At 40.7% G+C, this 27308-nt stretch overlaps 1 protein-coding gene across 5 annotated transcripts in view; it reads left to right on the top strand.

Annotated features, from left to right (window-relative positions):
• LOC137135955 (spermatid perinuclear RNA-binding protein-like) overlaps positions 1-27308 on the top strand; it is a 68990-nt gene that overhangs the window by 26437 nt on the left and 15245 nt on the right. For all 5 annotated transcript variants that reach the window (XM_067520832.1, XM_067520829.1, XM_067520827.1 and 2 more), the window contains exons 2-11: positions 6037-6145; positions 9661-9890; positions 11286-11451; positions 14967-15108; positions 19250-19368; positions 21289-21384; positions 21562-21673; positions 23121-23218; positions 25201-25294; positions 25513-25581. In XM_067520832.1, coding sequence (XP_067376933.1) covers positions 6143-6145; positions 9661-9890; positions 11286-11451; positions 14967-15108; positions 19250-19368; positions 21289-21384; positions 21562-21673; positions 23121-23218; positions 25201-25294; positions 25513-25581 — 1129 coding nt within the window. In that variant the 5' untranslated portion in view covers positions 6037-6142. The remainder of the gene's footprint in view (positions 1-6036; positions 6146-9660; positions 9891-11285; positions 11452-14966; positions 15109-19249; positions 19369-21288; positions 21385-21561; positions 21674-23120; positions 23219-25200; positions 25295-25512; positions 25582-27308) is intronic.

The following is a 27308-nucleotide window of genomic DNA, read 5'->3' as shown; positions in this document are numbered from 1 at the left end:
CTCAAAATGGAGGATGGGGAGCGAAGAGGCTGGTGGAGGCATTAGGGAGAGAATGCCTGAGGATAGAACGGATCTAAGTGGCCGAACACGGCCATTTGGTGGATGTTTTTGTCCAGAGTGCATTAGCGCTGCATCAGTGGTTGCAGTTTTAGCAAGGCTGCAGTCTGACCCCTGACTCTGGTTGTGGTACAGTCCTGCTGACGGTGAAATCAATATGTGCCTTCAACCTAAATATTAGACAAAAGTGTCGGTTGAGACTTGCTCCACGCTGTGTTTTATCTACGTTTTGAAGAAATTAAACTAACTTGGAAAATGTCATGAGATGACTGCAGGTCAGTGTTGAGCCGTAATATTTTGAATCTGTTGAACAGACATTTTGGGAAAGACCATCAGCATGGGGGTGAATTTAGGAAAGTTCTAAATGTAATGTTTTCTGCAATATTCTGAGTTAGCATTGTGACTTAAATGTATGTAATACAGGAGAAGTAAAAGTTGGGCATAATTCTAACCATGAACAGTTCAGTCTGACCAGGAACAGCTGTAGCAGTTATCTCACTAATATTTTAGCTGACATAATTAGAATACCTCTCTTTTTACTGTAAAATACCTTAAAACAAGTGCAATTGGGCATTTTACATATTAATATAGGAAACATCAGAGAATTCAGTTTTTGAGGCTGTACAGTATTTTCTTGAGGTTGTTTTTCTGCTGTGAACACTCCTCTATAAATAATTCAGTTTAATGTTTAACCTACTGTAATGGATATACACTTTTATACGGAACAGAAAAAACAAACCTAAAATAATAATTAATGTTGCATTGCAACGCTATTAAGTTGCTGCCAGCAGTATTACCACATTTCAATACCCAGTTCCATTTGCTGCTTAATTAACAACATTAGAAAGCCGTAATTACAACTGTGCCCTGTCCCACCCCCCTTGTAGTGAACTTTTGTTTGCAGCAGAGATGATACTCTGCTCAGTCTTCATAACCAACCAGAGTTGTTTATTCTACAACATTTGCACCATGTCACAAAACCGTAGTGAAGCTAATTTAGCTTCCATGGCCTAATTGTTTAAAACATTAGTCTTTGACTGGAGTTAAATGAAATAATTGCTGTTTGGTAAAATAAAAGCAGAAGCTCTCGCAGGGTTTTTGTTCTCCGTGAAGATCTGAGGTTGCACTGTGTCATTTCCATTTATTGTCCCATAATGTGGGACTTGGAGACCGTAACTGTGATTAAGGGCTATGCAAATAGACTTGACTCACTGACAGTGAATGCACCCAGTGTTTATATCTTTCTCTGTATTGTTTTGTATTTGGGAAATCATTTCAGTGCATTTATCCTAGTTTGTGACCGGCAAAAACTCATATTCTTCTGCTTACGTGTTCTCACTCATTTGTTTTTTTTTATTTTTATCAGCATTGTCTTTTTGTCACATGCTGAGCTCACCATCTGCTGCTACTGCAGCCCCATCAACGTCCTTAAAAAGTCATTGCTGTATTCCTAATTATCTTCCTTTTAATCACGTCCCCTCTTCAGGGAGATGAAAGGTTATTGAAAATGAGTCCACATGGGGAAATTATTAAAACTGCAGCAGAATACTGCATGCCACTATATATAGCCTTGGAAAGAACTGTGGGTCCTGTTGTCCTTGTGCCATATGTTTCATCAGGTACCATTTATTTTTTTTATATTTTTGGCCGAAGAGATTGCTGAATCCTTTCACTGTATGGCTCCGCGCAGCTCACAGTTGTGTTGTTGCGTTAGATTTTAGGTTAGTTACAAACATTTGATAGAATGAAAAAAGAAAACTGTGATAAACCGAAGACAAAGCCAGGAAGCCTGTGTCTAAATTTCACCACAATGTCCCTGGCTCAGTCAGGGGACCTTGCATTTCACACACTTTCCATGTTTCTTCTTTCACTTCAGCGTGAAATATATTAGGAGATACATATCTGAGCCATCTTCAATGTGCTTACAGAAATTAAAAAGCTGAGTATTTAGATACTGTAGATTTAGGTTTAGACCAATAGAGCTCTTGATTTAACGTTGGTGCTTTCAAACAATGCTGCTGTTACGGTGATAGTAGTACTGCAAACTGAATAAGGTGACAGATCAGAAAATCATGTTGCCCAACAAATGAAGGTCGTTTTTCTCTGATCCTCATTGTGAACTAAAACTGCATTCATGCTTCTCTGAGTTGCACACTTGGTTATTGGTTGAACACATTTGCATGTGCGTTGCTTTTCTACTTGGTTAATGTGGATATAAGGTGTCAATATTTGACAAACTGTAAAGAAAACTAATTTCACCCCAGTAATGCCAACAAACCTTTACAGCTGTGAACAGTGAAAGCCTTTCAATGAGGTGGTGAGGAATATTGTTCAGCTAACTAAATTCCTTAAAACTACTTTTACACTGTTCTTAAGCCAGAGACCTGCCATCCAGAATGTGCAGGTGGGGTTACAGCACGTTTAAACTGTAGTAGCAACCACTTCTGTGAACATTTGGTAATTAAGAAAATGAATTAATAGTAATGACGAATTGACATCTGATATATTTAAGTTTAGTTTTACGCTTTCCTATTTAAACCATTAAGAACAAATATTTTTCACAGGTTAGCTGACATTCCAGCTTCCTTAAAAACTCCTGAGACCTGTAGTTTAAAAAAAGTCAGTTTCCTGCTCGGGGCCCAGAATAATTATAGTTTAAAACTGAAAACGAGGATTTTATAAACATTAACTAAAGTGAAATCTATGTAAATGCTCTGCACTTATATAGCGCTTTTCTACCTATTGGCACTCAAAGCGATTTACACTGCTTCTTTTTCACCCATTCACAATCTCTCACACCCATTCACAATCTCACACACACACACACACACACACACACACACACACACACACACACACACACACACACACACACACACACACACACACACACACACACACACACACACACACACACACACACACACACACACACACACACACACACACACTCTGATGGCTGTTGGCCAGCTGTTATGCAGCCGGCCAACATTCTCCGGGAGCAACTAAGTTGGGGTTCAGTGTCTTGCTCAAGGACACTTCAACATGTGACCATAGGAGCTGGGAATTGAACCAACAACTGCGAGATCAGTGGACAATCGCTCTACCTTCCTGCGCCACAGTCGCCTGAATTGTCAAATTGTATTTGTTGTGGTAGCTGGGGACAGCACAGCCCGACCCTTTGTATGTGCAAAATCTGACAAAGTGTTATTAAAGAACTATGATCGGTTCTGCAAGGAATGTAAAAAATAATCATTTTTGACATACAGAGCAGTGATATTGTGCTGGTTCAGAGGTAAGATACTGCACAAGTATTGGTACCACCTACAGGAACAATGAGACTATTGTTTTTAATTGAATTTAGAATTTTGAAGTATTTGCTAATAACAGGTGTAAAGCAATCTGTTACCAAAATTTGTTTTCAGCACATCACTTTCATCTCTTCTCCATCCTCTTCCCACTCTGTACTCTGTCACAGGCAATGAATTAAGTAGTATTTTCTCATCAAAGATGCAGCAGAAATGTGGTGGAAAGGCTGATGATGATGATGCTTATGATGCTGAAGCACAGTCCTGTGTCTGTTTGCACTCATTTCTGTGTTTTTGAGCGTGAGGATGAGGCTTGTTAGCATTCATGCTCTGCGTTCTGGTCTCTCACGTAGTAACATTCTTCATTATTGAGCAGTTGTAAATGCTTTGAAGTTGTGCTGTTGGGGGAGTTTTTGTTTCAGAACAGAGGAGGAGTGGGAACAGGGGGCTTTGAAAGGAGAAATCTCTGCAGCTAGCTCAGTAATTGTTCTATCATATTGATCAACAGGCTTTTCTCTCATATTTCTATTTTTCTACTTTTTTTCCCTTATATGGTTATAAGGATTCTGCTAGTAGATAAGACTGAGCTGTAGCAATAAACGCAGTCTGCTCCACTCTGTCACTGAAAACAAGTTCAAGGTGACAGAAAATCTAATTGATGTTCAGCTCAACCCCCTGATTCCCCTGGGATGTTTAATAGCAGCACTGCTCCCCCCCCCACACACACACACACACACACACACACACACACACACACACACACACACACACACACACACACACACACTCCATCACGTGCTTACATCACAGGCTCCAGCTCTCATCTCATTAACATTTAACTGCGTGGGCAAATCCTTAGCTTCATGTAATGCATTTAATACTGAGAATATATTCTGAGTAATTTAATTAATGTGTTAGTGTGGATCTGTGTTCAGGTGACATTAATTTTCACAGCAGCATCCGAATCAAAGCAGTTCTTACAAAAAGAGGAGAACGTCGCTCAAGTCCAGTTTCGTTAATCCCAATGACAAGTGACGGTTAAAAATGTCCCATTTTAAACACACAGCATTTATTCTGTTTAAAACATCGTCCCACAAGAAGATATGTCAGATAAACACGTCTGAATGACTTTTACACGCAGAATATCCACTATAATTAAGGAACTCTAGAAGAGTGAATTTAATTCAATCTGAATAAATCTACAGGTTTATTAGACATCTGTAGACAGGCAAAGTACACTACAGAACAGTATATTAGATAGCAGTGATCAACAGTTACTGTGTTGCAATAAAAAAATTGTCCTATATTTGAAGAGTGGCTCCAGATATTCACATGTCAACACATGTATTGCTAGTTTGTTTCCGAGTCCGTATCCATTATCAGATGGTTTCTTTTCTTTGTAACATTTTGGTGGCTGGTTACCAACAACATTATATTTTAGGTAATTACTTCAAATGCGGCACAAAGTTCCATTTGGACTCAAGGATCAACTGATTAGACTTTGGTAATCAATAGTCAATGTGATGTTAAGGCTGTAACTTATTACCTATAAACATTCATACAATTTTATAAAAGTGAACAGTAATTACCTGCTCAAGCCAGAACTACTTTACTGTACGTGTGTTGGTTCCACAGGGTGTTTGATGTGAGGTGGTTCTAATACCCAGTACAGCAATGTACATGGATTGCTGTGAAAGAGAACTAAGGCGGGCGGGGGGGGGTTGAATTATGCTATGTGGGTTGCATTTGGATTTGTCACCTCAAGGTCACATCTACAAATGTCTGGATTTTATGCCTTTATCAAGTGATTAATTGGTCTAACAAGGTTAAACAGTCTAACAACGCGAAACCTACATGAACCATGAGTTCACCTAAAAAGCTTCGCAGTAAGAAGATGAGGCATGAACTCCATGTTTTTGTTCAATAGTGCACATCTGTATGAACATCTGCACACACACACAGCTGCTCTATAGCTGCATTACCTGGTTTAGAGTCTTCAGTGAAGAAAGTGTTTATTACACCTTAGGGTCGATTTCTTTTTTTATTCAGGTTGGTGTCAGCAGCTTTATTGACGGTGCCTGTCTGCATAAGTCAGCTACATAAAGAAATGGTTTTAGCAGTTTGCCGTGACAAAAGTTGAATTAGCTGTACAATCCTTAACCCAATCCAACACTTTTGGGATGGACAGGAACACTCAACACCGATGTTGGTCTTCATTGGACTCAATTGTTGGACTCAAATCAGCAGAGACCATGCTGTTAAAACACAGACTCACATATTTGAGTTAAAAGAGAGAAAATATTTATCAGCTTCTCTGGAATCTCATTTCTCTCTTAAAGTTGCTTGATTGTAGCAGATGTAGATGTAAAAGATATGAAGTATGTCGCACGTTTATGTGATTATGTGAAATATCATATTTGGATTTATATTTTTGGCCTTGATGGTGGAGCCCCGCATTTTAATCATTGAACTGATGCTTATTTAAAGCTGCTTAGAATAAGCTGTAAATCCTGGATCATCTTATAAATTACAAATGGCATGAATGCTAAGGTTGAAGCTGTATTGCAAGGATTCAAATGTATAAAAATGCATTGTCGGAAGGTTTGTGTGTAATGAGCATCACAGTGGTTCACATACACATTCACTTAATGTGGGATTTTTCTTCTTACAGTGAGACTGACTAAAAAAAACCACCAGCGGAGAGACATCTGACTGCATGAGGAGGACTCTGGTCCTCACCTAGACCCCTCCCAGGACCCCCTCCCCATTGCTTGGACATGGTAAGCCTTGTGTGCATTTCTGCTTTTTCGTTATATTTTGATCTTTGAAGACTTATTGTTCTGTGTCACTTCAGATTGAAGTCGGAGCAGACAGTGAATACGTTTCAGAGACAAAAACTTTTTTTTTTTCCTCCTAAATATCAAATTATTTAGTGTAGTGATGGTTGTGTCTGTGGATTTTGGAAATTGAGTTTGTTGTTGATCAGTCAGCAACAAACAACTGTGGTTTAGTTTCCAGACAGAACAATTAATTGTAGGTACATTGGATTGTTTCAGGCAGCAGAATAACAAGCAGTGGGCTGAAACAGTGTATTCACAATGTTGAAACCTGTTGTGTGGTACACATGTACACAGTGTCCCAAGGACTGAGATATTAGTTTTGACTTGTGCACGGTTTGAAAATAAGAGAAGCCAGTGATGCTGCTGTTTGCCCAGTGACAGCTGTGATAAGCTCGCTTAAAATTACAGTGTGCATTTTTGTTTTTTCCTATATAAATATGCTCAAACACTTAATTAGGAGACGTGCGAAGGAAGAGTTCGGTGACACGGTCGTTACACACTACTGGCAGTGGTGCACTGATAATTGCTTCTCAAAGTGTTTTGAATGAGGCTCAGCTCATTCTAGTGACCAATCAGAGACGAGAAACACTTTCTGTATATTTACCAAGCGTATTAGCTTTTTCTTTATTCTATTCGATATCGTATTTGATATGACTATGTTATCAGAAAACCCCAAATAAACGAAACCCTTTTGTTTATTAAACATGTATGTTGTACAATCGTTCTGCCTTAGAAAAAAAAAGCAATTTCAAGAAAGCCCCATATCACTGTGACATCTGTATGTAAACTTCTGGACGGTGCCATATCACATTATCATACTGAATATTGTTCACAGACGCAGCCTGTATGTCAACAAAATTTTTACAAAAGAGAAAATAGTTTCATTACTTCTGCAATGCAATTAATTAAACCAGTACGTGTCCTTATCTTGTAATTGCAGTCTGAGGCTGAACTCCTTCCGACTGTCTCATACTGTAGTAGTATCAAATAAAGGGAACTTGATCTGAGCCAGACCTGGATCCAGGGTTGGTGCTGTGAAAGTCTTAATCTTCCATTTAGATCTTGTTAATGTTTGTGCGCACGTTTGTGTGTTATGGTTGTTGACGCTGCCCACACTTACTGCTTACACAGCCTTGAATGCCCCTGGCAGTTCAGCGAGAGATTAGCTAGGTCGTGATGAATGACCCTCACAACTGCAGCACGAGCCCCCGAGACTCATGGCCATGAATTATTAAAGCAGCATCATAAATAACTCACTGTAATGAGGGGTGCCTACATGCTGCAGGCAGGGAGAGGGGGAAAAGAAGGGGGGGAAAAAGAGAATCAGAACTGAAGAGGAAGGGGATGATTGAAAGAGATACTAGTTTGACCTTGGACTGAGAGCCTGGTGTGATACTCGTCCAGGGGGGCCGATGCACTCAGGCTTGTAAAAATAAGCACCAAGCTAATTTTGCACAGGAGCATCCCCCTCCTCTTTTTTTTTTTTTTTTTTTTTTTTTTTGCCTCTCACCTTCGAGAGATGGGCTTTATTCCTAAGTGCATGTCATAAATGTTAAATAACTGCAGCTGTATCTAGGCCATGTGCAGATTGGCAGCAGCACAGGTCCCTTCAGGTGTTGCTGTCATTGTGCAGGATGTGACACGTGATTCTGACAAGCTCGAACAAACAAGCTCGTGTGATTGCAGTGGCTTGTTTCACGGAGCAATACAACACCAGGTGTCAACATAATTTGTGTTCACATTCAAAGAAATCCATTTGGATGTAGTCTGCTTCCTACAGTCGTAGTGTCTCTGCACTGCTTTAATGATGGCTTTTGGTGGATGAATGGCAAAGATGACCATAATCCTCCTTTAAACTATTCAATCTCTTTTCCGATCATTCACAATCGATTACCTATTAAACAGAGCAGCCATCTGAGCTGCACTGTGGCAGAATAAGGTTTGAAAAAGCTGACAAACATATGTCAAAGTTCTTCTTGGAACAGGGTTCAAAGAAAGGAAATTGGCATTTACACTATATGGCCAAAAAGTATTTTGACTAGCAGCAACTATTAACATTATGTAACCTGACCCGTTCTTACAAATAACTGCAGTGTGAAGGACTTATGGGTTTTTAACATTTGTATGGTCGTGTTCTTTGGGCTCTGCGACTTATGTACCACCATGTCAATGACAGCACACATACACTCACGATAAGTTGATCTGCGAAGGATCCATCCACTGGAGCCTTCATTGCAAGGCAGTTGCCAGGGGAGAGAAGGCTGCATTTGAAAGAGTCTTTGTAAAAATACAGCCCTGTTGTGCCACAGTTGGTCTTCAAATGAAGCCTCCTAAGGATGCGTTTCTGAAATTCACACACAGCTTATAGAGAGCTGAAGTGATATTGGAACTGCCTGCTTGAGTGCCAAAAGTAAGAAAACCCAATATAAAATCCCATTGATATTTGTAATCCTGCCGTGGCAGGCAGTTATTTCTGCAGTATGTAGTGTAACATACTTGTAGTTGGTTCAGACAATAACTGCAATGCAGAGGGGGCTCAAGGATGTACGAGGTTTTCAACAGCAAAGTTAATGGCTGGGACATTAAAAGAAAGTCATTAGAAAGAGGGTGTTGGAGTTTTATGGATGTGGATAAAACCACGTTAAGATGCCGAAAGGAACTGCTCTGCAGCATTTCAGAAGCTAGAAAAAAAATTGTCAATTAACTTTTTCAATCCTAAAGAATTTTACCTCTAATAGCTACATCAATACAACATGTATTAGTTGACAATTTGTCTTGGACTATAGTTAAAAGGTGCTTTGCTTTTACCTAGAGAATGCGGAAAGAAATGCTTAGTGAGCGATTGTGTGCAGTTGCTGATGCTAATTGAATAGAAGCTGGTCCAGGCTCAACGTGGTCACTTTGGCTTTATAGGTTTGCCATATGTCATGCATTAATCTAACAGTAAAAATCTTAATGATAACTAGATGTCACATCACAGTATTGACGACATCAAAATGTGTTGAGTAAAGCCGTTAGTCAGTTAGTCAATTATTTATCTGACAGAAAGTTATTGGTGATCTGTTTGAGCACTGAAAAATATTTGATATTATAGAGGATTACTTGATTTATAACAGGGTTTTCAGATACTTAAATATAAGAACAAGTCAGTATGTGTTCGGTGGCATCACATGCCTACTGGTGACATTTATGCTGACGATGAGGCAGATCTTAAAGGTCACAAGTTGTAAAGGCCACAGGTTTGATTTCTGCAGCAGCCAATTCAAGTCCATTAGTGGGAATGTTCCCTCACTGAATGTCCTTGAGCTTCACTTTGACCCTCTACCCGCTCACTATTTTCGATTCACACCAGATATGAGCATCAGCTGAATTGAAAATGTGCCTAAAATCAAAACTAAAAATGAAACTTAAAAATAAAAACGTGTCCCTCTCTCTGTCCCGTCGTCTGAACCCAGAGGTCATTCCGATCGTTTGCAAATGACGACCGCCACGTCATGGCCAAGCATGCCAGCATCTATCCATCACCGGAGGAGCTGGAGGCTGTCCAGATGCTTGTGTCCACTGTGGAGGGAGCTCTGAAGAAAGTCTCCGATTGGATGGATGGCCTCAACAAGCCCTCAGGGAAGACCGCTGCCAATAAAGAGGCTGGGGAGAACACAGTGGAAGACGATACTGCTGAGACCAAGTATGTTGCTCTTACTCAATTAAATGTTTCTGCGGTGATGAATAGCTCGACCGTTGGTCATACTGGTTTGTCTTGGGAACAACAACATTAAAGAAACTCAACAATCTTTGATACATTCTCAACATTTGGCTCACGGCTACATGGTGGTTTTCTGTGCCGTCACGGAGGTAAAGTGCAATTACACCAGTAATAAACCCCCATTAGCCACAGCATTAATACCAACTGCTGGGTTTTGATGTTGCGGGGGACCTGGGGTCAGCATGTGAAATGTAATGCTGGCTATGATCGACAGGTATAAGAACACACAGTGCATCACAAAGCTGTGGAGCAGCAGACTGGGCCCAGTCCACCAAAACATTAAATCTACTCTAGTATTAACAGTGATGCTGCTTGGTGTAAAATATCTGAACGTGAAAAAAGGCAGTGCTGTCGATATTAAATCCTCTCTTCCTCTGTTTGTCTCGCTATATTTTGATATGAGTTGACAGGTTTATTAGATCTAATACCGGTTTGTTTGAATTTTTTCCAGCTGCAAAAGTCTGTTTGTGGACATTTGAGTACAGATTATTTTGTCAAACCATGACAGGCACATTATTGAAGTGCAGTCCCAACAATCCTGCAAAACCCCTGAGTTGCAGTTGGAAAAGCAGCTATTGTGGTTCTGGTAAATAGACTTTCTGGTGAAAAAAGGTAATTCTGTCAATTTAACAGTGATTTTGCTTTCATGCTGTGGTTGTCTACTGTGCATTGTTTAGGTTCTCTGTTTGGGGGAAGCAAGAAAAAGAGACACATGTCAGAAACATCACAGTGTGAACGCTGCAAAAAAACCATTCCTTTCTGTAGTGGACTGGAGTCAGAAATCTTTAAAAAAAAAAAACGTCATGACCAGAGCTGCGTCAGTTATTAACAATATCCATATACTGCATCACTGCTGTTAGTTTTTCCGTTGACAGCAGTCATGCACTTAATTTGACAACTGGAAACTTGATTTGCTGCACGTTTTAGGGGAACATTGTCGAAACATTTGTTTAGGTTACGGGAATAATCTGGCTTAAACTCTTGAATATTGACCTAAAATATCAAATTTTGGTTAATCCTCACTGAATAACAGAAGTTTGTATTTTGGGAGAACCAAGCTTTCAGAGTGAGAATTCATTTGTTCAGAACGTTGCCTTTGTAGACAGATGAGCTGCGAATGTAAAATTTGTTTCAACATGCTTAAATGTTAAATTATATTGTTGTTTATAGATTGTTCATATACGAAGTTCATCAACTCTGCAGACTGTTCAGCCGCTGACAACTTGTTGTGTGGCTTTGGAGTGGGTTTATGTGCTATCACCTTAAACCCATAGCTGTGAGAGAATCTGACACCGGCTGTCATCCATCTGCCCTCAGGCCTGATGGCACATCGGTGCTGTGTGGGGTGACTCGCGTCGGGCTGGTGGCCAAGGGCCTGCTCATCAAAGGGGACATGGACCTGGAGCTGGTCCTGATGTGCAGTGAGAAACCCACCAAGCTGCTGCTCTACACCATCAGCGCTAACCTCCCGCTGCAGATCCAGGTACACTCAGCCACAACCTTCATCACTGCAGTGTTCAGTGCTGTGCATCCAGCACCGCAGGCTTTATAAAGGCATCTTTGTTGTTTGAGCTTCAGTTGTAATGCGTATCCACAAAACAAACTTTACGTTTTTTGTTTTTTTTTATGGGTGATTAAAAGTAGGAGTTTGTGAGGTGACAGGGTGACGCCCTGATGAGGATTTATAGGCCAACTTGTTTTGGACAGTATTGTACATAGTGTTTCATTTTCACATAGGTTCTTCTTTTCTTTCTTTTTCTCTTTTTTTTTTTAAATCTAAAGGTTTAAAATTCCATCAAATATGCAGAAGACAATCTGTTATTAACTACGTATTATGCAGGTGGTTTGAAAAGTGTTCAAACCGAACCTGTTAAATACCTGACATTTCTTTCAGTTAGGTTCATCGTACACAGGATCATTACATGGCGCACGACCAAATATTTACTTATACTGTATGTGTTATGGACCAGAGGAAATGATTAGCTTTTCAACCCTGCAGGTTTATGTGCAGTCTATGTTCCCAAGCCTTTAGTGCAAAACGATATTTTTGCTTTCAATTTGTGATTTACTAGGATTTTCAAATGTGCACTAATGAACACATTTAACTGAGGTCTGTTGTATGCGTGTAAACAGTTTCGATTATACCAGCAGAACATGGCACTCAGCTAATTACAATTTCAATACTCGGCAAGCTCCTTATCCCCTAGGTCTAAAATTTAAGATGTAAATCTCAACTTCTCTCAGTTTTTAACTGTAAATGAGAACAAGTTTTGACTCCTGAACACGAGCAGTAGTAGAGAAATAACCACAAGCAGTCAGGTCTTCTGTCACATCAGCATTAGATTATCCTTGGAAATGGAAAGCACTGCCAAATGATGTTGTGGTGATGTTTGAATCTAATAAAAAAAAGAAATATATATTTTTTAAATTTCAGAAATTGGAATACAATATTTGAGTTGTTTGCAGCAAACAGACTTTAATTCATTAACACCACAAACCAGCGGAGAACAGTTTAAATCACAGCACTAGTGAACACTGGGGACTCTCCCTTTGCTCTACTGACTCCTTATTTTACTAACTGTCCCAAATCCTTTACTGCCTCCGCCACAAAAAAAAAAAAAAAGCATCTGCTAGCTAAAGCAGTACAGACATACAAAGAGACACAGCCTAAACTTGCTTCCCGTTTCCCCATCTCAGTTAATTACCTGCCATAGCTGCAATGTGTGCTTCATCATCAGGGGAGGAAAGCATTTGAAGCTCTCATTTCCTGGGCCAAACTGGGAGAGATTGACAGGCAGATGGGAGACGGATGGGGTAATTTCTTGCAGAACTCAGAGAGAGAGAGAGTGCACTTGAAAACATGCCATAGAAGCTAACCCGAGTCTAGAGGAAAAACAAGATTGTTTGGCGTGTTGGGAATTGGCTGGCAGTAGCAACAGAGGTTGAAACGCTGACTGAAATATGGAGGAGGGCAGCATGTAAACACTACTGTTTGTGTCTGTTCATGTTTCTTCCCATTATAATTCTTTTTGCCCTTTAATGTCATCATTTTATATGTAGAATGTAAATTCCTAAAAGATGGTATTCAAACAACCCACATCCATCACTACAGATTCATGTCCTAAGCCTCTTTCACATATGAACTGTGGGCAGTGTCCATGGATGTCTGGATGTTGTCCGGAGTGTCTAACTTAGAAATTTGCATTCTCACTATAATCTCCAGATTATTTCATTGCATGTGTGAAAGAGGCTAGAAAGAACCTAGAAAATGTGACAGTGGCCACTAACAATGCAAACTCCTATATTGTAAAAAGTTGTATGAAACTTTTGAGGATTGCAACCGTCTATCTGGTAAATGCCATCATTGAATCCAACCATTCTAATAACAATTGTGGTGCCAGCTTGTGTCCTCTGCAGCCTTTGAGAGTTCGAAAGAATTAAATGTGTATGTATGTGAAAGTGATAACACAATTTCTGTTTGTAGGTTGTTGTTTTTTTTATTATCCATGTCGCTATGACAAAACCAGGCAAACGCTGTAGTTGGAGCGTGTGGCATGGGAAACGTTTGACTGTCGAGTGACCTTTAGGATGGATTTTAGCAACTTCTATGTCTGTAGAGTGTGTGGGGGGGGAGGGCAGCAGCACATTCAGTTGGCCAATCAGCAAACATCCAGAAAAAGTCTGAATGACCAGTCAGCAGCCAGAAAGAAGCGTGAATGAGCTGTGAATGGACCCGAAATTACTCGTGCCCATTGTTTGTCTTGGTAAACTACTACAGCTACTATTTTATTTTTTCTAAAGTTAAATTCAACTTCACTATATTGGTGCATTTTCTCATAACAGGTTAATTTGAATTAACTTCATTCATGACACATTAGTCTGTGCAGTCTACTTTTTTTTTTTTTTTTTTTTTTTTTACAGTTTTGTCATTGTATTGTTAACAAAGTAAGTCAACTCATAAATTATTATATCAAAATCACAATATTAACCACAATATTTGCAATGTTTTTGACCAAATTGTGCAGATCTACTTTTAAGATTTGTATGTACTGTGTACATCTAATTAAAATCCCATTACGAAAGCTGTGGCTACAGCAGATCAGGATAATGCATATGCAAGAAAGATGGACTAAAAGCAGACTCTCCACACTGTTCTGAGCTTTATGTTGTGTTAATGAAAAGACATTATCTCTGACTAGGAGATGTAAAGTGATAGAATCCGAGTGAACAGTGTTTGTGTCCCTGGTGGGGAGCTGACACTAACTAGCAAACAGCTGTCTGCAGACATCTGAGTGATGTCTCTTCAGCAAAGACACTGCAGATGAATTAACGTCAGGGAGCAGACTCACTAAGAGTTTCTGTCCTGCCCATGATCAAAGTGATGTTGATATATTATATTGTTATTTGGGACGTCTGCTGCTGACAGTCCATGTGTGGGATTTATTTACATCTATTTACATACGTGTTCACATTATTCTTTCTCAGTTGTTCTCTGTGTGTGTGTGTGTGTGTGTGTGTGTGTGTGTGTGTGTGTGTGTGTATGCCCAAAAAACACCACAATGCAATGTTTTTTAGTAATTTGCATAAGCTTAGGGAGATAACATGGTTCCCCAGGTTTTTACCCAAAAGGTGTTTAGTCTGTTATGTGAACTATACACAAGTTTACATTGATGAAAGGCACAGTGTTGCTCACTCGATGAAAGGAAAAAAAAATCTAATTCGTAGATTCTGAGTGCTTAATGAAATGGTTTTTATCTGATGCGAGTAAATCGTGAATCCATTTGAATCAAAATGAATTGATTCTGGGCTCAAATCAATCACGAGATCAGTGCCCTAGTTAACGAAGTAATTGTATTACCGACCAGTGGTTCTGCACATTTGTTTACACATTCCCCAACTAATGTAGAACAGCAGCGGCTTGTTCCTTACAAACAGCAAGAGTCAGTGCTGTGACTGGGATGTTTGATTTTTAATTAATCGTGTAGCCCTGCCTTGCAGACAATGACAGAGGACAAATACGAGGTGCGGTCATGCGTGCCTGAGGCAGCCATCCGGGTGTGCAACACCAAAGACCCCCAGCTCACACTGAAGATCACCCTCTCATCCTTAGCCATGAGGGAGGAACACAACACCATAGAAGGTATGGACTCCTCATCCTCTTCCCCTTTTTCCCCCCCACTTCCTGTGAATCATGTTTAGGTAGATGGTTTGTTTTTTTTTTTTTTCCTTTACATGACAACTAAGGGCTGAAAGAGAGGAAGCAGGAAAGAGATGCACAGCTTTACCGTTATAAACGTGCTCTGAAATCCAAGGTGGAAATGGGAGACAGTCTGGGGAAAGTTGGGAAGGCTGTTAACACTGAGAGGGTTGAAAATTGATAGGTAAATGAGGGAAAACGGAGAAGGGTTGACATAGATCTGGGTAAAGTGTGAAAGAAATAGCAGATGGCTGGTGATTTCTGCAGGAAACATGAAAAAGGACACGTCTGACTCAGGTGCTGTCGTCTTTTATCATCCTGCATCACTGACAAGAACGGATTCAGCAGTTCTGACATGTCCAGTCACGTTTATTAACGTCATTCAACATCATCAGAAATATATTTTTTAGCACAACAAGTTGAAGTTGAACAATCCCTCACACCAATAATGCACTGCATCTCTTGTTACTTTGTGAAGGAATTAGTTTGGCATCAGTGCTTCCACTCTGTGTGTATTCTCCTATAACTGGGAATGAAGTATGAAAATTCTAAAAGGTGAGTCAGAACACAAGAGATTATATTATGAACCAGCGAGTCCTATTGTGGTACCTGCTCCCAGAGGGAACCAACGAGTCAAGGTGTCTCAAATGAAAGAAAATGCATTGTGGCTGCTCCAAATCTCCATTAGCCGAGTGCACAGTCACAAAAAACAAAAAAAACAATTTTTGGCCAACAGCTTGTAATTTAGTTAGTCATTTTTGTCTTATCTGGGCTGTTACAAAGTGTGAAATCTAATAAACAAGACTGTCCATTTGCTTCTCTTATACACAAACAAGACCCTGACCTAGTTTCCTACAATTGAAAGAATATAAATACTTTATATTTCAATTTATAGAATATGATAGTTGTGATTCAGGGCTTACAAAAAACAGTAGATCACTATATATCACTATCACAGAGTTCTTCAAGTTCTTCAGACAGATCAAAATCTCTCCTTCATTGATGTGTGAAATTTGACTGAGAAATAATTATTGAATGTCTTAAAAGCTACTGTATTGAGAGAGAGAGACAGAGAGAGAGTGAGAGAGACAGAGAGAGAGAGAGATCATAGCTGCATGTTTTTAATTAATGAAGTCACAACTACAATAGATGATTTTTGCCAACTACTTTAGGTTAGTTTTCATTTTTTATCCACATTTATAACACAGAGATATGAAGGGTGTATGTATTTACAGTAAGCAGATGCAGAACAGATTTTCCCAAAATCAGAAATCATTTTAGAACTGACCTTTTCTCCTTTTTTTTTTTTTTTTTTTTTTTTTTTTTTTTGGCGAGTAGCCCTGTAGATGACCCCTGGTTTTTATCGTGTGCCCCCCTGTAGCTGGCCTCTGCTCACTCACTCTTGGTTTTGTTGCCGTAGCTCCGCAGGTCGTCTCGCTGTGTGGATTGACACTTCTCTGCGGCCCCAGAGACCAGGCGCTCTCCCCACCCAGCAGCAGGAAACCCCGGGTACATGGGGCTTCCCCGACAACCAATTCAAACCAACCCACTCACTCTCCAGCTCAGACATGCTCCTCTACTCCCCCTCCCCACCCCCTTCCTCTGTTGACTGGACTTCTCTCTGGGTCACCATGAAATTCTGGTCCATGTCTACCAAACGCACAGACTAAAAAGGACAAAATGACTTCACTGCCTATCAGCTTCTGTCCAGATCAGTTTGTCTGTGCTTTGATTACTGGGCCTGACCCTCTGTGTTGATACATTTTTATTGGCTCAGAATGACATCCCATAATTTCATGATGTAAAAATGGTGTTAACTGAATTAATTTGATGTCCTGGTCACTAATTAAAAGTCCCCTAAGCTGACTATGTCAAGGAGAATTTAGCAGGGGTTGTCCTTGTATGTGGTCTTCACAAGTGGGTGATGGTTCCTTTGTGGCCTGCCTCTGGAAAACAGCTTCCCTTATTATTTGAATTCATAAATAAATGGCAATCAGTGAGTCAATACGTTTTCCTCAAAAGCTTAAAAACATGAGCAGTCTTCTATTATAATAAAATCTTATCCTTGTTATTTCTTTAGGATGACACTGGAAAAAAATAGTTTGGACTGAATAGCCTGAGCCCTGCTGCCTCTGAACTGAATCTGATTTGTAGGTGACACTGCCAGATGAGCATTTCTATGGATATATACATATATAAGTACTGCAGTAAGTTCACCAATATTCTTAGGCTAAGGCCATTTTACTACTATCCAACATTTTATAGACAAGAAGATTAATAGGTGAACTAACTGAACATTAAAAACTCAGTTTTAATGCCCAGAATAGAAAACGTATTTTAATAAAAAATAGAAAAGCTCCACGGTCATTTATTTGGCACACTTGAGACTATAGATTTCTCAGTATTATTTATTCTAAAATATGGATAGTCCTGAACTTTTGGCGTGTCAATGCATGATGCCCTCGTCATTTAGCATTAGTTCCACTGAAGAACATCATGCTAAGTGAGAATCGTTTAATACTGTGAGTGGTTTAGTTTCTTGCCACAAAGTATATTCACTTTAGTTCCCAGTCTTTTTTTTTTTTCGTACTCCAGTTGCACCAAGCAAGAAAAATGTAAAGACTGCACATTAAAGTCCTAGATTAAAACTCTTCCAGCTTACTTTGACAAATGATGCCATTAACTGCAGATTTCCTGTCAGGGCGGCACATTATATCACCCATAAGTCCCAGGGGCAGAACACAAAGGTCCTCAGTCCTTGATCTTGGAGGAGGAGTGACGCGGGAAGAAGCCTGTGTCTCTCATCAGCTCCTTTGTTTGTCTTCCACCTCTTCCATCCTGTTCAGCTTTCACTACAGTTTCTACAGCAACAGACTGCCAAACCACACACATCGCACCTCTGCTCACATTACTGCAGACAAATAAATTGGAAATTGAATACTGCAGATATTTGGAATTGTTACCTCCCTTTACCTAACTTTTTTTTTTTTTTTAATGCCCTGTGTCAGCATAACTGTCAGCTTGGCAGAAAAGAGCCATGATTAAAATCTCTGCTGGCTATTGCTCATTGGAAGAGGTCATTGAACCATAATGAAAGTGATTCCAGTCTGATAGAACATTTATCAAGCCCTAATATTTGCAATGTAGCAAAGCTGAAGAATAAAGTTAATATCTTAAGGTGCATCTTAGATTTTTCTAGGGAGATCATTCAGCACCGGGCTCTGCAGTGTGGTCTGCAGTCTGTTCCCCCCCTCGTGTTCGTCTGCTTGACCGTCCCACAGTGGACACCCCTTAGCTGCTCCTGAGACCAAACAGCCTTGACTTTCTTTCCAGGGTGGCGTTCTCACTCTCAGATGTTTATGTTATCGTCCTCATCTGCTGTCACTCTTCTTCTGCTGTCGTTCTCCCATGGCTCGGCCTCCAGTCATGGCAGGAGTGCTCCCCACAGGAACCTGGTGTGGAGAGACTGTTTCAGTCGAACATAAACATCTGACTGACCCCGCAAGAGTGAAAATACTAGCATGGCCCGCCACAAAACAACAGAGCACGCTGCTGTTAAAGCAGATGCTTCTTTTTCTCTTCAGGTAGAATAGCTAATGTGTTTGCCTCTCTCCGATCTCAGGCATTCCAGAGCCAGTATATATGAGGCCATTTATGGTCTTCTTGTTCTAAAATGTCAGTTTAATCTTTAATCTGGCTTTTGGTCCTGACCCGTTGCCATGCTTTTCATTTTCGTCCTGCGCTGTAATTGATAACACACTAATCTGGCGTGTAACGTCGCCTTCAGCCACTGATCTGCATCTAGAGTGAGACTCCGGCCGGGCAGCAAGACGCATGTGCTCACGTCTACTCCGGTTTCTCCTGTCAATGTCATGAAAGATCCTGCCTTGTGCATGAGAAAGACCCCTATTTCAGAAAATCACGGACTCTCTCAAATTACCCCTTCCTAGCTCATTCAGTCAGATCAGTGGGTTTGCCTAATAATTAGCCGTCCAACCCTGCTGCCTGTATGTCTGTGTGCGAGTGTGGGAGGTCAGCGTGGTCATGCTCAGTCTGTCCTGTTTTATCCTGTCCCTCTCTCCAGAGGAGGGCGATCAGGACACCAACGAACAGAGGCAGAAAGACCAGGATGGGGAGGATGTCCTGGACAGACAGCAGTGCCAGGCAGCGCTGGCTTCCCTTCGACACGCCAAATGGTTCCAGGTGAGCGCAGCTGGACTGATGACGGTCACTCTGTGTTTTTATGTTCTGGCAACCGGTCATAACCAGAATATTCAACCCAAGGACAGGTTCCCATTTTTGTTTCTTAGAAATACAGTCAGAACACAGAAACAGGTGTTACTTGTGATAATCATCCTTGTTAACATGGGCCTCTAAAAGATGCTTCTTATGTAAGTTATGAAGCTCAAATCCACAGTCTGTGCTAAAGTCCAATCCAGCGGCTCCACCATAAATTCTGCAAGGTTATAATTTCTTAGTTTTTGAGTTGAAACCATCAAAAAGGTCATAGTAAACTGTCTTTGTTGTTGGGGTCATACTGGGTGGTGGAGGTGCATTAAGAGCTGGTTCTAATATTTTGGCCACCATCTCATATAATTGAAAGGAGCCACAAATCAATATAACACTCCAGTATGACCGTATGAACAGGAGAAATTATTACATCCAGTAAGACCCTTTTTAGCAGTATTTTTACCTGACTCTTGTGTTAGAACACAACCCAACCACTTTTTTTCCCCCTAATGAAGCTGATCAAATTTTTTTCAGAGATTTTGTGCTCATTTTGGAAGCTGTTGAACTGGGAATACAGTAAATACAGTATGTTATCAGTTCACATATTTAGCAAAATATAACTTGTCATATGAACTGTGAAGAAGTAGGAGGGAGAAGGGAGTAGGATGTAGCATATAGGCTCATGGTGCAGTTCTTCATGTGATCTGCAACTCTGCAGTTCTGACTCAACTGAGTCTTATTCCACTACTGAGGAGGCAGGAGGGAGATCAGAGTCAAGGTCAGACGAAGCAAGGAGCAGCTTCCCTCAGGGAAGCAGAGCAATATGCCAAGTAGTGTCAGAGTGAGGTTTTACACTGAGGACTGAAGAAGAGGCAGTGCAAAGAGGAATCTGTTTCATTTTACCCACAGAGCCGTCTGTTGCTTTGTAATAACTCCAGATGCAATTACTGATGTTGGTCTCATCCACCATTTCTGTGAGGTTTAAATTAAAGCAAGGTTTTTGGAAATGAGTACTTAATCGTGATCACATAATAAAAGTTAAGTCTACTCGTCTTAATAGAACAAAACAAGACACGTTCGTATTTGATACCGTTATCTTCATCTTTAGAAACAGACTGTACCACAGGCCTATACGTTGGCTGTAATTAAACCACAACAAACCACTAAACCCTGTCTTGACCCAGGTGTTGTAGCCAATTACAGACCAATAGCCAATATCCCTTTTATTTTTAAAATCCTTGAAAAAGTAGTTGCAAAGCAATAATGTGACCAGAGACTCGAACATGAAATTAGGATTAAAGGAACTGAACTAGGTTGGTTAAAATCTTAGCTATGTGATAGATTCCAGTTTGTTCATGTTAATGATGAATCCTGCATGCACACAAAGGTTATCTATGGAGTTCCACAAGGCTCTGTGTTAGGACCAATACTTTTTACTTTATATGTCTCCTTTAGGCAACATTATTAGAAAACACTATGCTGATGATACCCAGTTATATTTATCTATGGATTTTAAAAAATCTCACACACACACACACACACACAAAACATTTGCTTGCTGGCTGTAGCTCTAGCTCGGCCATGTGACGCTCATCTTTGCAAAGCATTCTGAGTTTCCCCTAGTCTCTCGTATTTAACTTTAGATTTTAGATGGTGTGTCCCTGCTGCTTTTTCAGACCTCATATTTCATGGTTAACTTTGTGTGAATAATGGTTTCAAGTTAAATATCACATTTAGTCTCTGAGTAGTGTTGGCAGCATTTCTAATATCAGGGGTCCTGAAAATGCTTTAAGTGCTGAGGTTCACAGAAGCTGGAAAGTACCATGGGCACATATTTTGGAGTTTGTGCTACTCCGTCCTTGTGCTGTCAGTTTTTCCTCTCTGTCCCCTCAGGCCAGGGTCACAGATCTCAAGTCCTGCGTCATCGTTCTGAGGATCCTCAGAGACGTGTGCAACAGACTTCCAGTGTGGCAGCCTCTCAAAGGATGGGTAGGTGATGGCCAGTGCATCAGAATGGACATCACAAATAAAGAGGACATTGTTATAGAAAGCAGGATCTTATATTTATGTGCTGCCCTTTAAAACTGCAATTCTTGTGTAGTGGTGTGTATTCAGGATGTGCTGTGACCAGAGCTGTGTTGAGTGTCCTCTCTCTGTCCTCTGCAGCCTCTGGAGCTGATCTGTGAAAAGGCCATTGCCACCTGTAACCGGCCGCTGGGTCCAGGTGAGGCCCTGCGTCGTGTCATAGAGTGCGTTGCCTCTGGGATTCTCCTGCCAGGTCAGTGATCAGTCCTTCACAGTGGCTTAAGGATCAGCTGGTTGCTTACATTTATTCGTGCTTCGCTTTCTGTCGTCTACAGACTACAAATTACCCAGGACCAGTTAAATACTGTTTTCAGAACCTCAGGGTTACTGCCCTTAAAAAAAACATGGTGTAGAGTTTGTGTCATTGCTGAAGTCAGTGCCAGTGTCAGTGCTAAAACACTTCAGCAGTCAGGATTTTTGCACATATTCATCTAACCTTGAAGTTCTAACAGTCTATCAGACGACTTGGAGGGGGGTCAGCACGTCTTTGCCAGGCCGCTCCCTGTGGGGGGGGGGAGGGGGTCTATGTTTAAAGCATAACCAGTCATTTTCTAAAGTGAATACAGACAGATTTACGTTGCCTCTACTCATAGGTAATGTCTAGCAATCTCCATCCGTCTTTGTTGTCCAAAAACTATAACATGTCGGCCACACAGGATTGAGAGATTTAAAAAAAATCTCCAAAGCCACTGAATCACCTTAAATCTTAAATGGTCTTAAGTAAGATAGATTTAACTGTGATGCATAGGAATTATGGCCATTTGGGGAAAGTGTATTACTTTTTATTTCTCCACCAAAATGTTTTTGAATGACGAAACATGTCACCCAGTGGAGCAATGTGTCTGGCTGATGAGTTTTTAATTGTTTGGCAGCAGAGCACAGACAAATAATAGAATCCAGGTTGCAGTTACAGGTTACAGCAACAGAGGAGGATTGAGAGCATTGATCTGAAGGAGACCGAAAAAGACATTACTGAGAGAGTTGTAACCATTATTTTATCAGCATCTTTTTAATTTGATTTTAAGTTTCACACATTTTTAACACATTTTTTAACTTCAGCTGGCACCTGCACATTATTTGTTTCAGATAAACCAGTGACTGACTGATCAGTGCTTCTTTAACTACACTGAACTGCATTAAGGGTTTTGAAATCGAGGTGATGATTAAATGGGTGTGAAGACGGGGAAACAGGAAAAATAAGTTTAGTAATTGTGACAATGACTATATTTAGTAGTGTGACAGCTGGTTATTTAGTGCTAATAAATGACAGCGCAGGGTGAGATTCATGTGTTCACCAAAGTGTAACATGAACTCATATTATAACATTGGACTGCGGCTGCAGGATAAACAGAAAGATATTCTCTGATTTCTAATCTCTTATCCGGGGTAACTTTGTCTCCCGTATTTGCTCAGTGCAGTGCTGCAGAGTTTGCTCTTGTGATGACTTGATTAGATTTTTTTTTCATAGAAACGGCCGTTCTCCCTGAAATCCCTGGATTATTGGAGCATTGAGAACATACGCAGCAGGAGGCAATAAATTACTTTTGTTTGTTTCCCTCGGATGCTAAATAAAACTGCGCGCGTAGGTTTGGAGCTTCGTCCTGTCTGACTCAGAACACTGACGTGGCTTCTCTTCACAGGAGGTCCGGGGGTTCACGACCCTTGTGAGAGGGAACCTACAGACGTCCTGTCTGACCTCAGCACCCAACAGGCCCACGCCATCACACACAGCGCACAGGTCAGTCCATCGCTGGAGCAGCTTATGTCACACATCAGTAACTAAGAACGACATCAGCCCTACTTCCTGACTTTGGTTCAGTATCTTTGTAATGCAGCTGTAACTTGGTCTTTTCTCAGGTCATTGATAAATAAATTAATTATTGGGCTTCAACGAGTAAAAAATATTTACTCAAAATAAAGCAAGTTCAATCTAAAATTTGACAAATGTTTGGCATTTGGCAGTGACTAATTTAACAATCAACACACATTTTTAGCTTTACGTCCGCGTTCAGTCGGCCGCCTGTCTGACTGACATCACTTACAGCTCAGTCGGTTCAGTCATTTGAGAAGCTGCATGCTTCTATAGTAGGTGAATTTGCAGCAGCAGAACACCTTGGTTGCTGGTGTGTGTTCTAGTTGTCAGGTCAGGAGCCGTCAGATCTTTACTAACCTCTGACTTACATATCGCCCTCTAGATTGGATGGTTTCTTGTTATTGTTAAATTGTTTTGTCTTCACCTTAAACATTTTACAGATGCTGTAATTGACTCAGAATTTACATATCGCATTCAGCCCTACTTAAATTTATTAATCATTACCATCTCTGTTACTGGCTTCGTATCTTCCTCTATCATTTTGTTGTTTGCTTGTGATTCTATATGCATTAAATGTTATGCCAGTGCAGTATGCTGACTGGACATGTGCATAAACACTATGCAGAGTATGGACAACAATTTTCATTCAACCCGATCGAAACGAGTCGCATTAATGTGAACATGAGTCATTGTAAAATTGACAGCAATAAACTGCACAGAAGCAGAAATCTGCCGTGGCAGGATCACATGCTTTGCACCAGAGACATTTTATGTATTTTTGTAAAGGAAGATTGGTCAAGCATCTATTATTTACTGTTTATAAAATGATATTAAGCCCTTTTCTACGACGTTTGCCATCACCTTAAATAAAGGAGACGTTTTCACACCAGACTGTGAAAAACAAGCCAATCTAGAGAATTATTGTGTAATAGGAGTTTTTACATTTTTAGCAATGATCATTACCCAAAAAAAGCAGAGCTCCTCTCCAGGGGAGAATCAGTGGTTTTAGATGTGCTTTTTACATCAATGTTGTTCGTCTTTTATTTGAAATGCTTCCTCCTTACGTGTCCTTACACGTTTCATTCATGTGTTTCTGCTCTAAAAGCAGCTGCAGGCTCATTAGCTGGGCTGGAGAAGAAAAGCTCAGCCTCAGCCATGCGACTTGTAAGACCTTAACATCTCACTGGGGTGCACTTGTACACCACCCACTGCACCAGAGTCAGCATTTCTTCCAGGAAATCAGACCAGCAACGTTCCCTACTGAAACACTGATTGAAGGAGGGTTATTTAAAGCAAGTCTTCGGCCGCTTGGTGAAGCCCAGAGCTCACGTCAGCACCGTAAATAGCTGAGTGGCTGCAGAAGCCTGGACTCTGACCTCGGACAAGCAGCCCCTCGGTGCTTTGGTGGCTTCACGAGCAGGGAGACTAATTAGCCACCTAATGAGTGTGGGAACATGTTTCCGCCCCCCCAACACTACTATACCACCACCGCTGCTGTTGCTAATGCACAGCAGAACAAAGTCTGCCCCTGGGTGGAAAATATGGTCTCAGTGCTGAGGAGCATAAAGACATCCACAAATCTCTCTCTCTCTCTCCCTGTTTCTGCCTTTGCTTTGCTCCTTGGAGTTGTGTGAAAAAGGCCTGAAATTGAAGTCTGGGAATACTCTTCTTTCGTTTCCTCTTTCATTTGTGCCCACTGTTGTTTCTTTTTTCCTCTCTCCTCTGAGTACAGCTCCCAACAGAATTAGTGAGTTAATACCAAAGTCAGATTGCTCACACAAGTTTCCCTGATAATTAAAGCGTATCGATGAGAGAAGAACTGATGTTGTTGCCTCTGTCTTGTTTCCGTCCTGTGAGAGCAGAGGGAGTTTCTGATGCTTTAACAATTTAACGTGTGTGTTTTGCAGCATGCATTACGCCTCTTAGCCTTTGGACAGCTGTACAAGGTCTTGAACATGGACCCTCTTCCTGCCAGCAAGCCCTCATCAAGGCTGTTACAAGGTGTCTGACGATTTCTGTGTTTCACGTGAATCTGTGTGCTGTTGTGTCAGTTTGTGTGTCTGCATTTCTGGTTTCTTATTTTTATTTCTCAACATGTCTTGTATCTTAAGCAGCTTCTATTCTCAAAATAGCACTTGCTAATTATAATTAGGTGTTTTTCTGTCAGTCGGTGTGAGGTGTGCTGTGCTTCAGGTGATCAGTCTGTTCCCTCTCTGCAGGCGGCTGTCAGAAGAGGCTCCGGGAGGATGTCGGGGCAGATGACAGAGACTTCATCAAAAGGATAAAAGGTGACTTTAACGATCAACTCTCTTGTTTCAAGGAGTCTCAGGGTACTCAAATGATGTCCTCATCCTCTCACCTTAGGAACCTTTAGCCGACTGAAGTGAAGACAGCACTGTGTGTTTGCTTTCCAGCTGTAGTGAAACTAATTCGTTTTTATATAGTTTTGCAAACTGACAACATGATTGTAGTGGTGCCCCACACTGATGAACACTAAAATTCACCTTAGAGCTGTAGACCATCAGCTCATCCCCCTGCTTTTAACCTGACGATCTCCTGTCATCCCACACGCTGTAATTGGTCCTATGTATCCACACGCCATTCAGTCAGTGAAAAAATGGACAAAGTTTGAAGTCATTAAAAGTTCAAATGTTCTGCAGGAAAGTGATGCTAAATGCAAATCTACCCTCAGTCAGTTTAGTCCATTTGGGTGTTAAAAACAAAGCCAACAATCATACGTGAGACACGCTTCCATTGACCAACTGGGAAAAAAAAAAATCAGCAGTCTCATGTGTGATTGTTGGCTTTGTTTTTTCACCCGAAGCAGAAAACAAAACAGAACCATCCTTATTCCATTTTGATGTGTTCACAGCACTTCCACACGGCTATTTTCACAGTCGGCCCAGTATCTGTAAGTTCAGCCATAAAAACGTCACTGTCTGCTTCAGTAGTTCTGGAGATAAGACAGTGCTCATGCTGAAGGTGATGTACTGGGTACAAATGAGCAGCGCTGGAGGAGAGAAGTCCGTCAGCAGACAAAAGTAACATTATCTTTAGTGATCTTTGTTGTTGAGGTTGTTCCTTTTGTCTACGGTCATTTTCTGGGTCCCTGCTCGATTCCTGCTAGTTTAAGTGGCTGAATTTTACACGTTGAAGAATGATTTGGTGCGCAGGTACTAAACTGTATCCATTCAGCTGGAGTATGAGAAAAGAACTGCATAGAGCCCTGGCATAAGAAAACTGTAAATCATCCAAACCAATTTAGAGAATAAAGCCTAAAAACATTAGATGGCCTCTTTCACTGTGATCTGTAGAAAAGCTGGACGTGTGTCTACCTGGACATTATATATAACAAAGAGTTGTGTGCTCATTTCTGAGAGATGGACGTATCACTAGAGCTACAGCAACTTCCAGGAGTCTGGTTAGGTTAAGAGCCTCTGTATGGGATTATTCAACCACGTAGCTTTAATTGTTGTTAATCCTGAAACAGTTTAACAGCAGTTCAGCAGTAAGACTAAAAGATGTGTCACTGCCATGAACATTAAAAATAAGAAAACATTTAGACAAAACTGTCAACTAGTAGATGTGTGAACATTGGCCTGGGCTGGGATAATATTCCTGCTTCTGCATTATAGCTACGGTCTGGTTTAATAGTCCCTATCGACAATAACCACATTATTTATTCAGAGATTAAAGATTCTATACTTGAGTTTATTGTTTAGATCTGTATATGTAAAAATGTTTTTGATCAGAAACTATATTTAATATAATGAAAAGTAGCTGTTTATTAGAAACCTGTGTTGGTAAAACCCACATCATCACGTAAAGGCAGACTTCTCAAGATCAAGCTGAGGAAGAGCTTGTCTCTTAACAGCACATAAGTGGATATTGATTGAAGACTTTGTCACTTGGTTGTAACAAATAACAGAGAGGTGTGTGTGTGTGTGTGTGTGTGTGTGTTGGACAGCTGTAAACAGCCGCTGACTGTAAACACTGTGCTTTCTGACAGGCTGTG

Source organism: Channa argus, chromosome 11, assembly GCF_033026475.1.
Source record: "Channa argus isolate prfri chromosome 11, Channa argus male v1.0, whole genome shotgun sequence".
Taxonomy (NCBI): Eukaryota; Metazoa; Chordata; class Actinopteri; order Anabantiformes; family Channidae; genus Channa; species Channa argus.
Note: the sequence above shows the minus strand (reverse complement) of the source record. Positions and strands in the feature narration are given on the sequence as shown.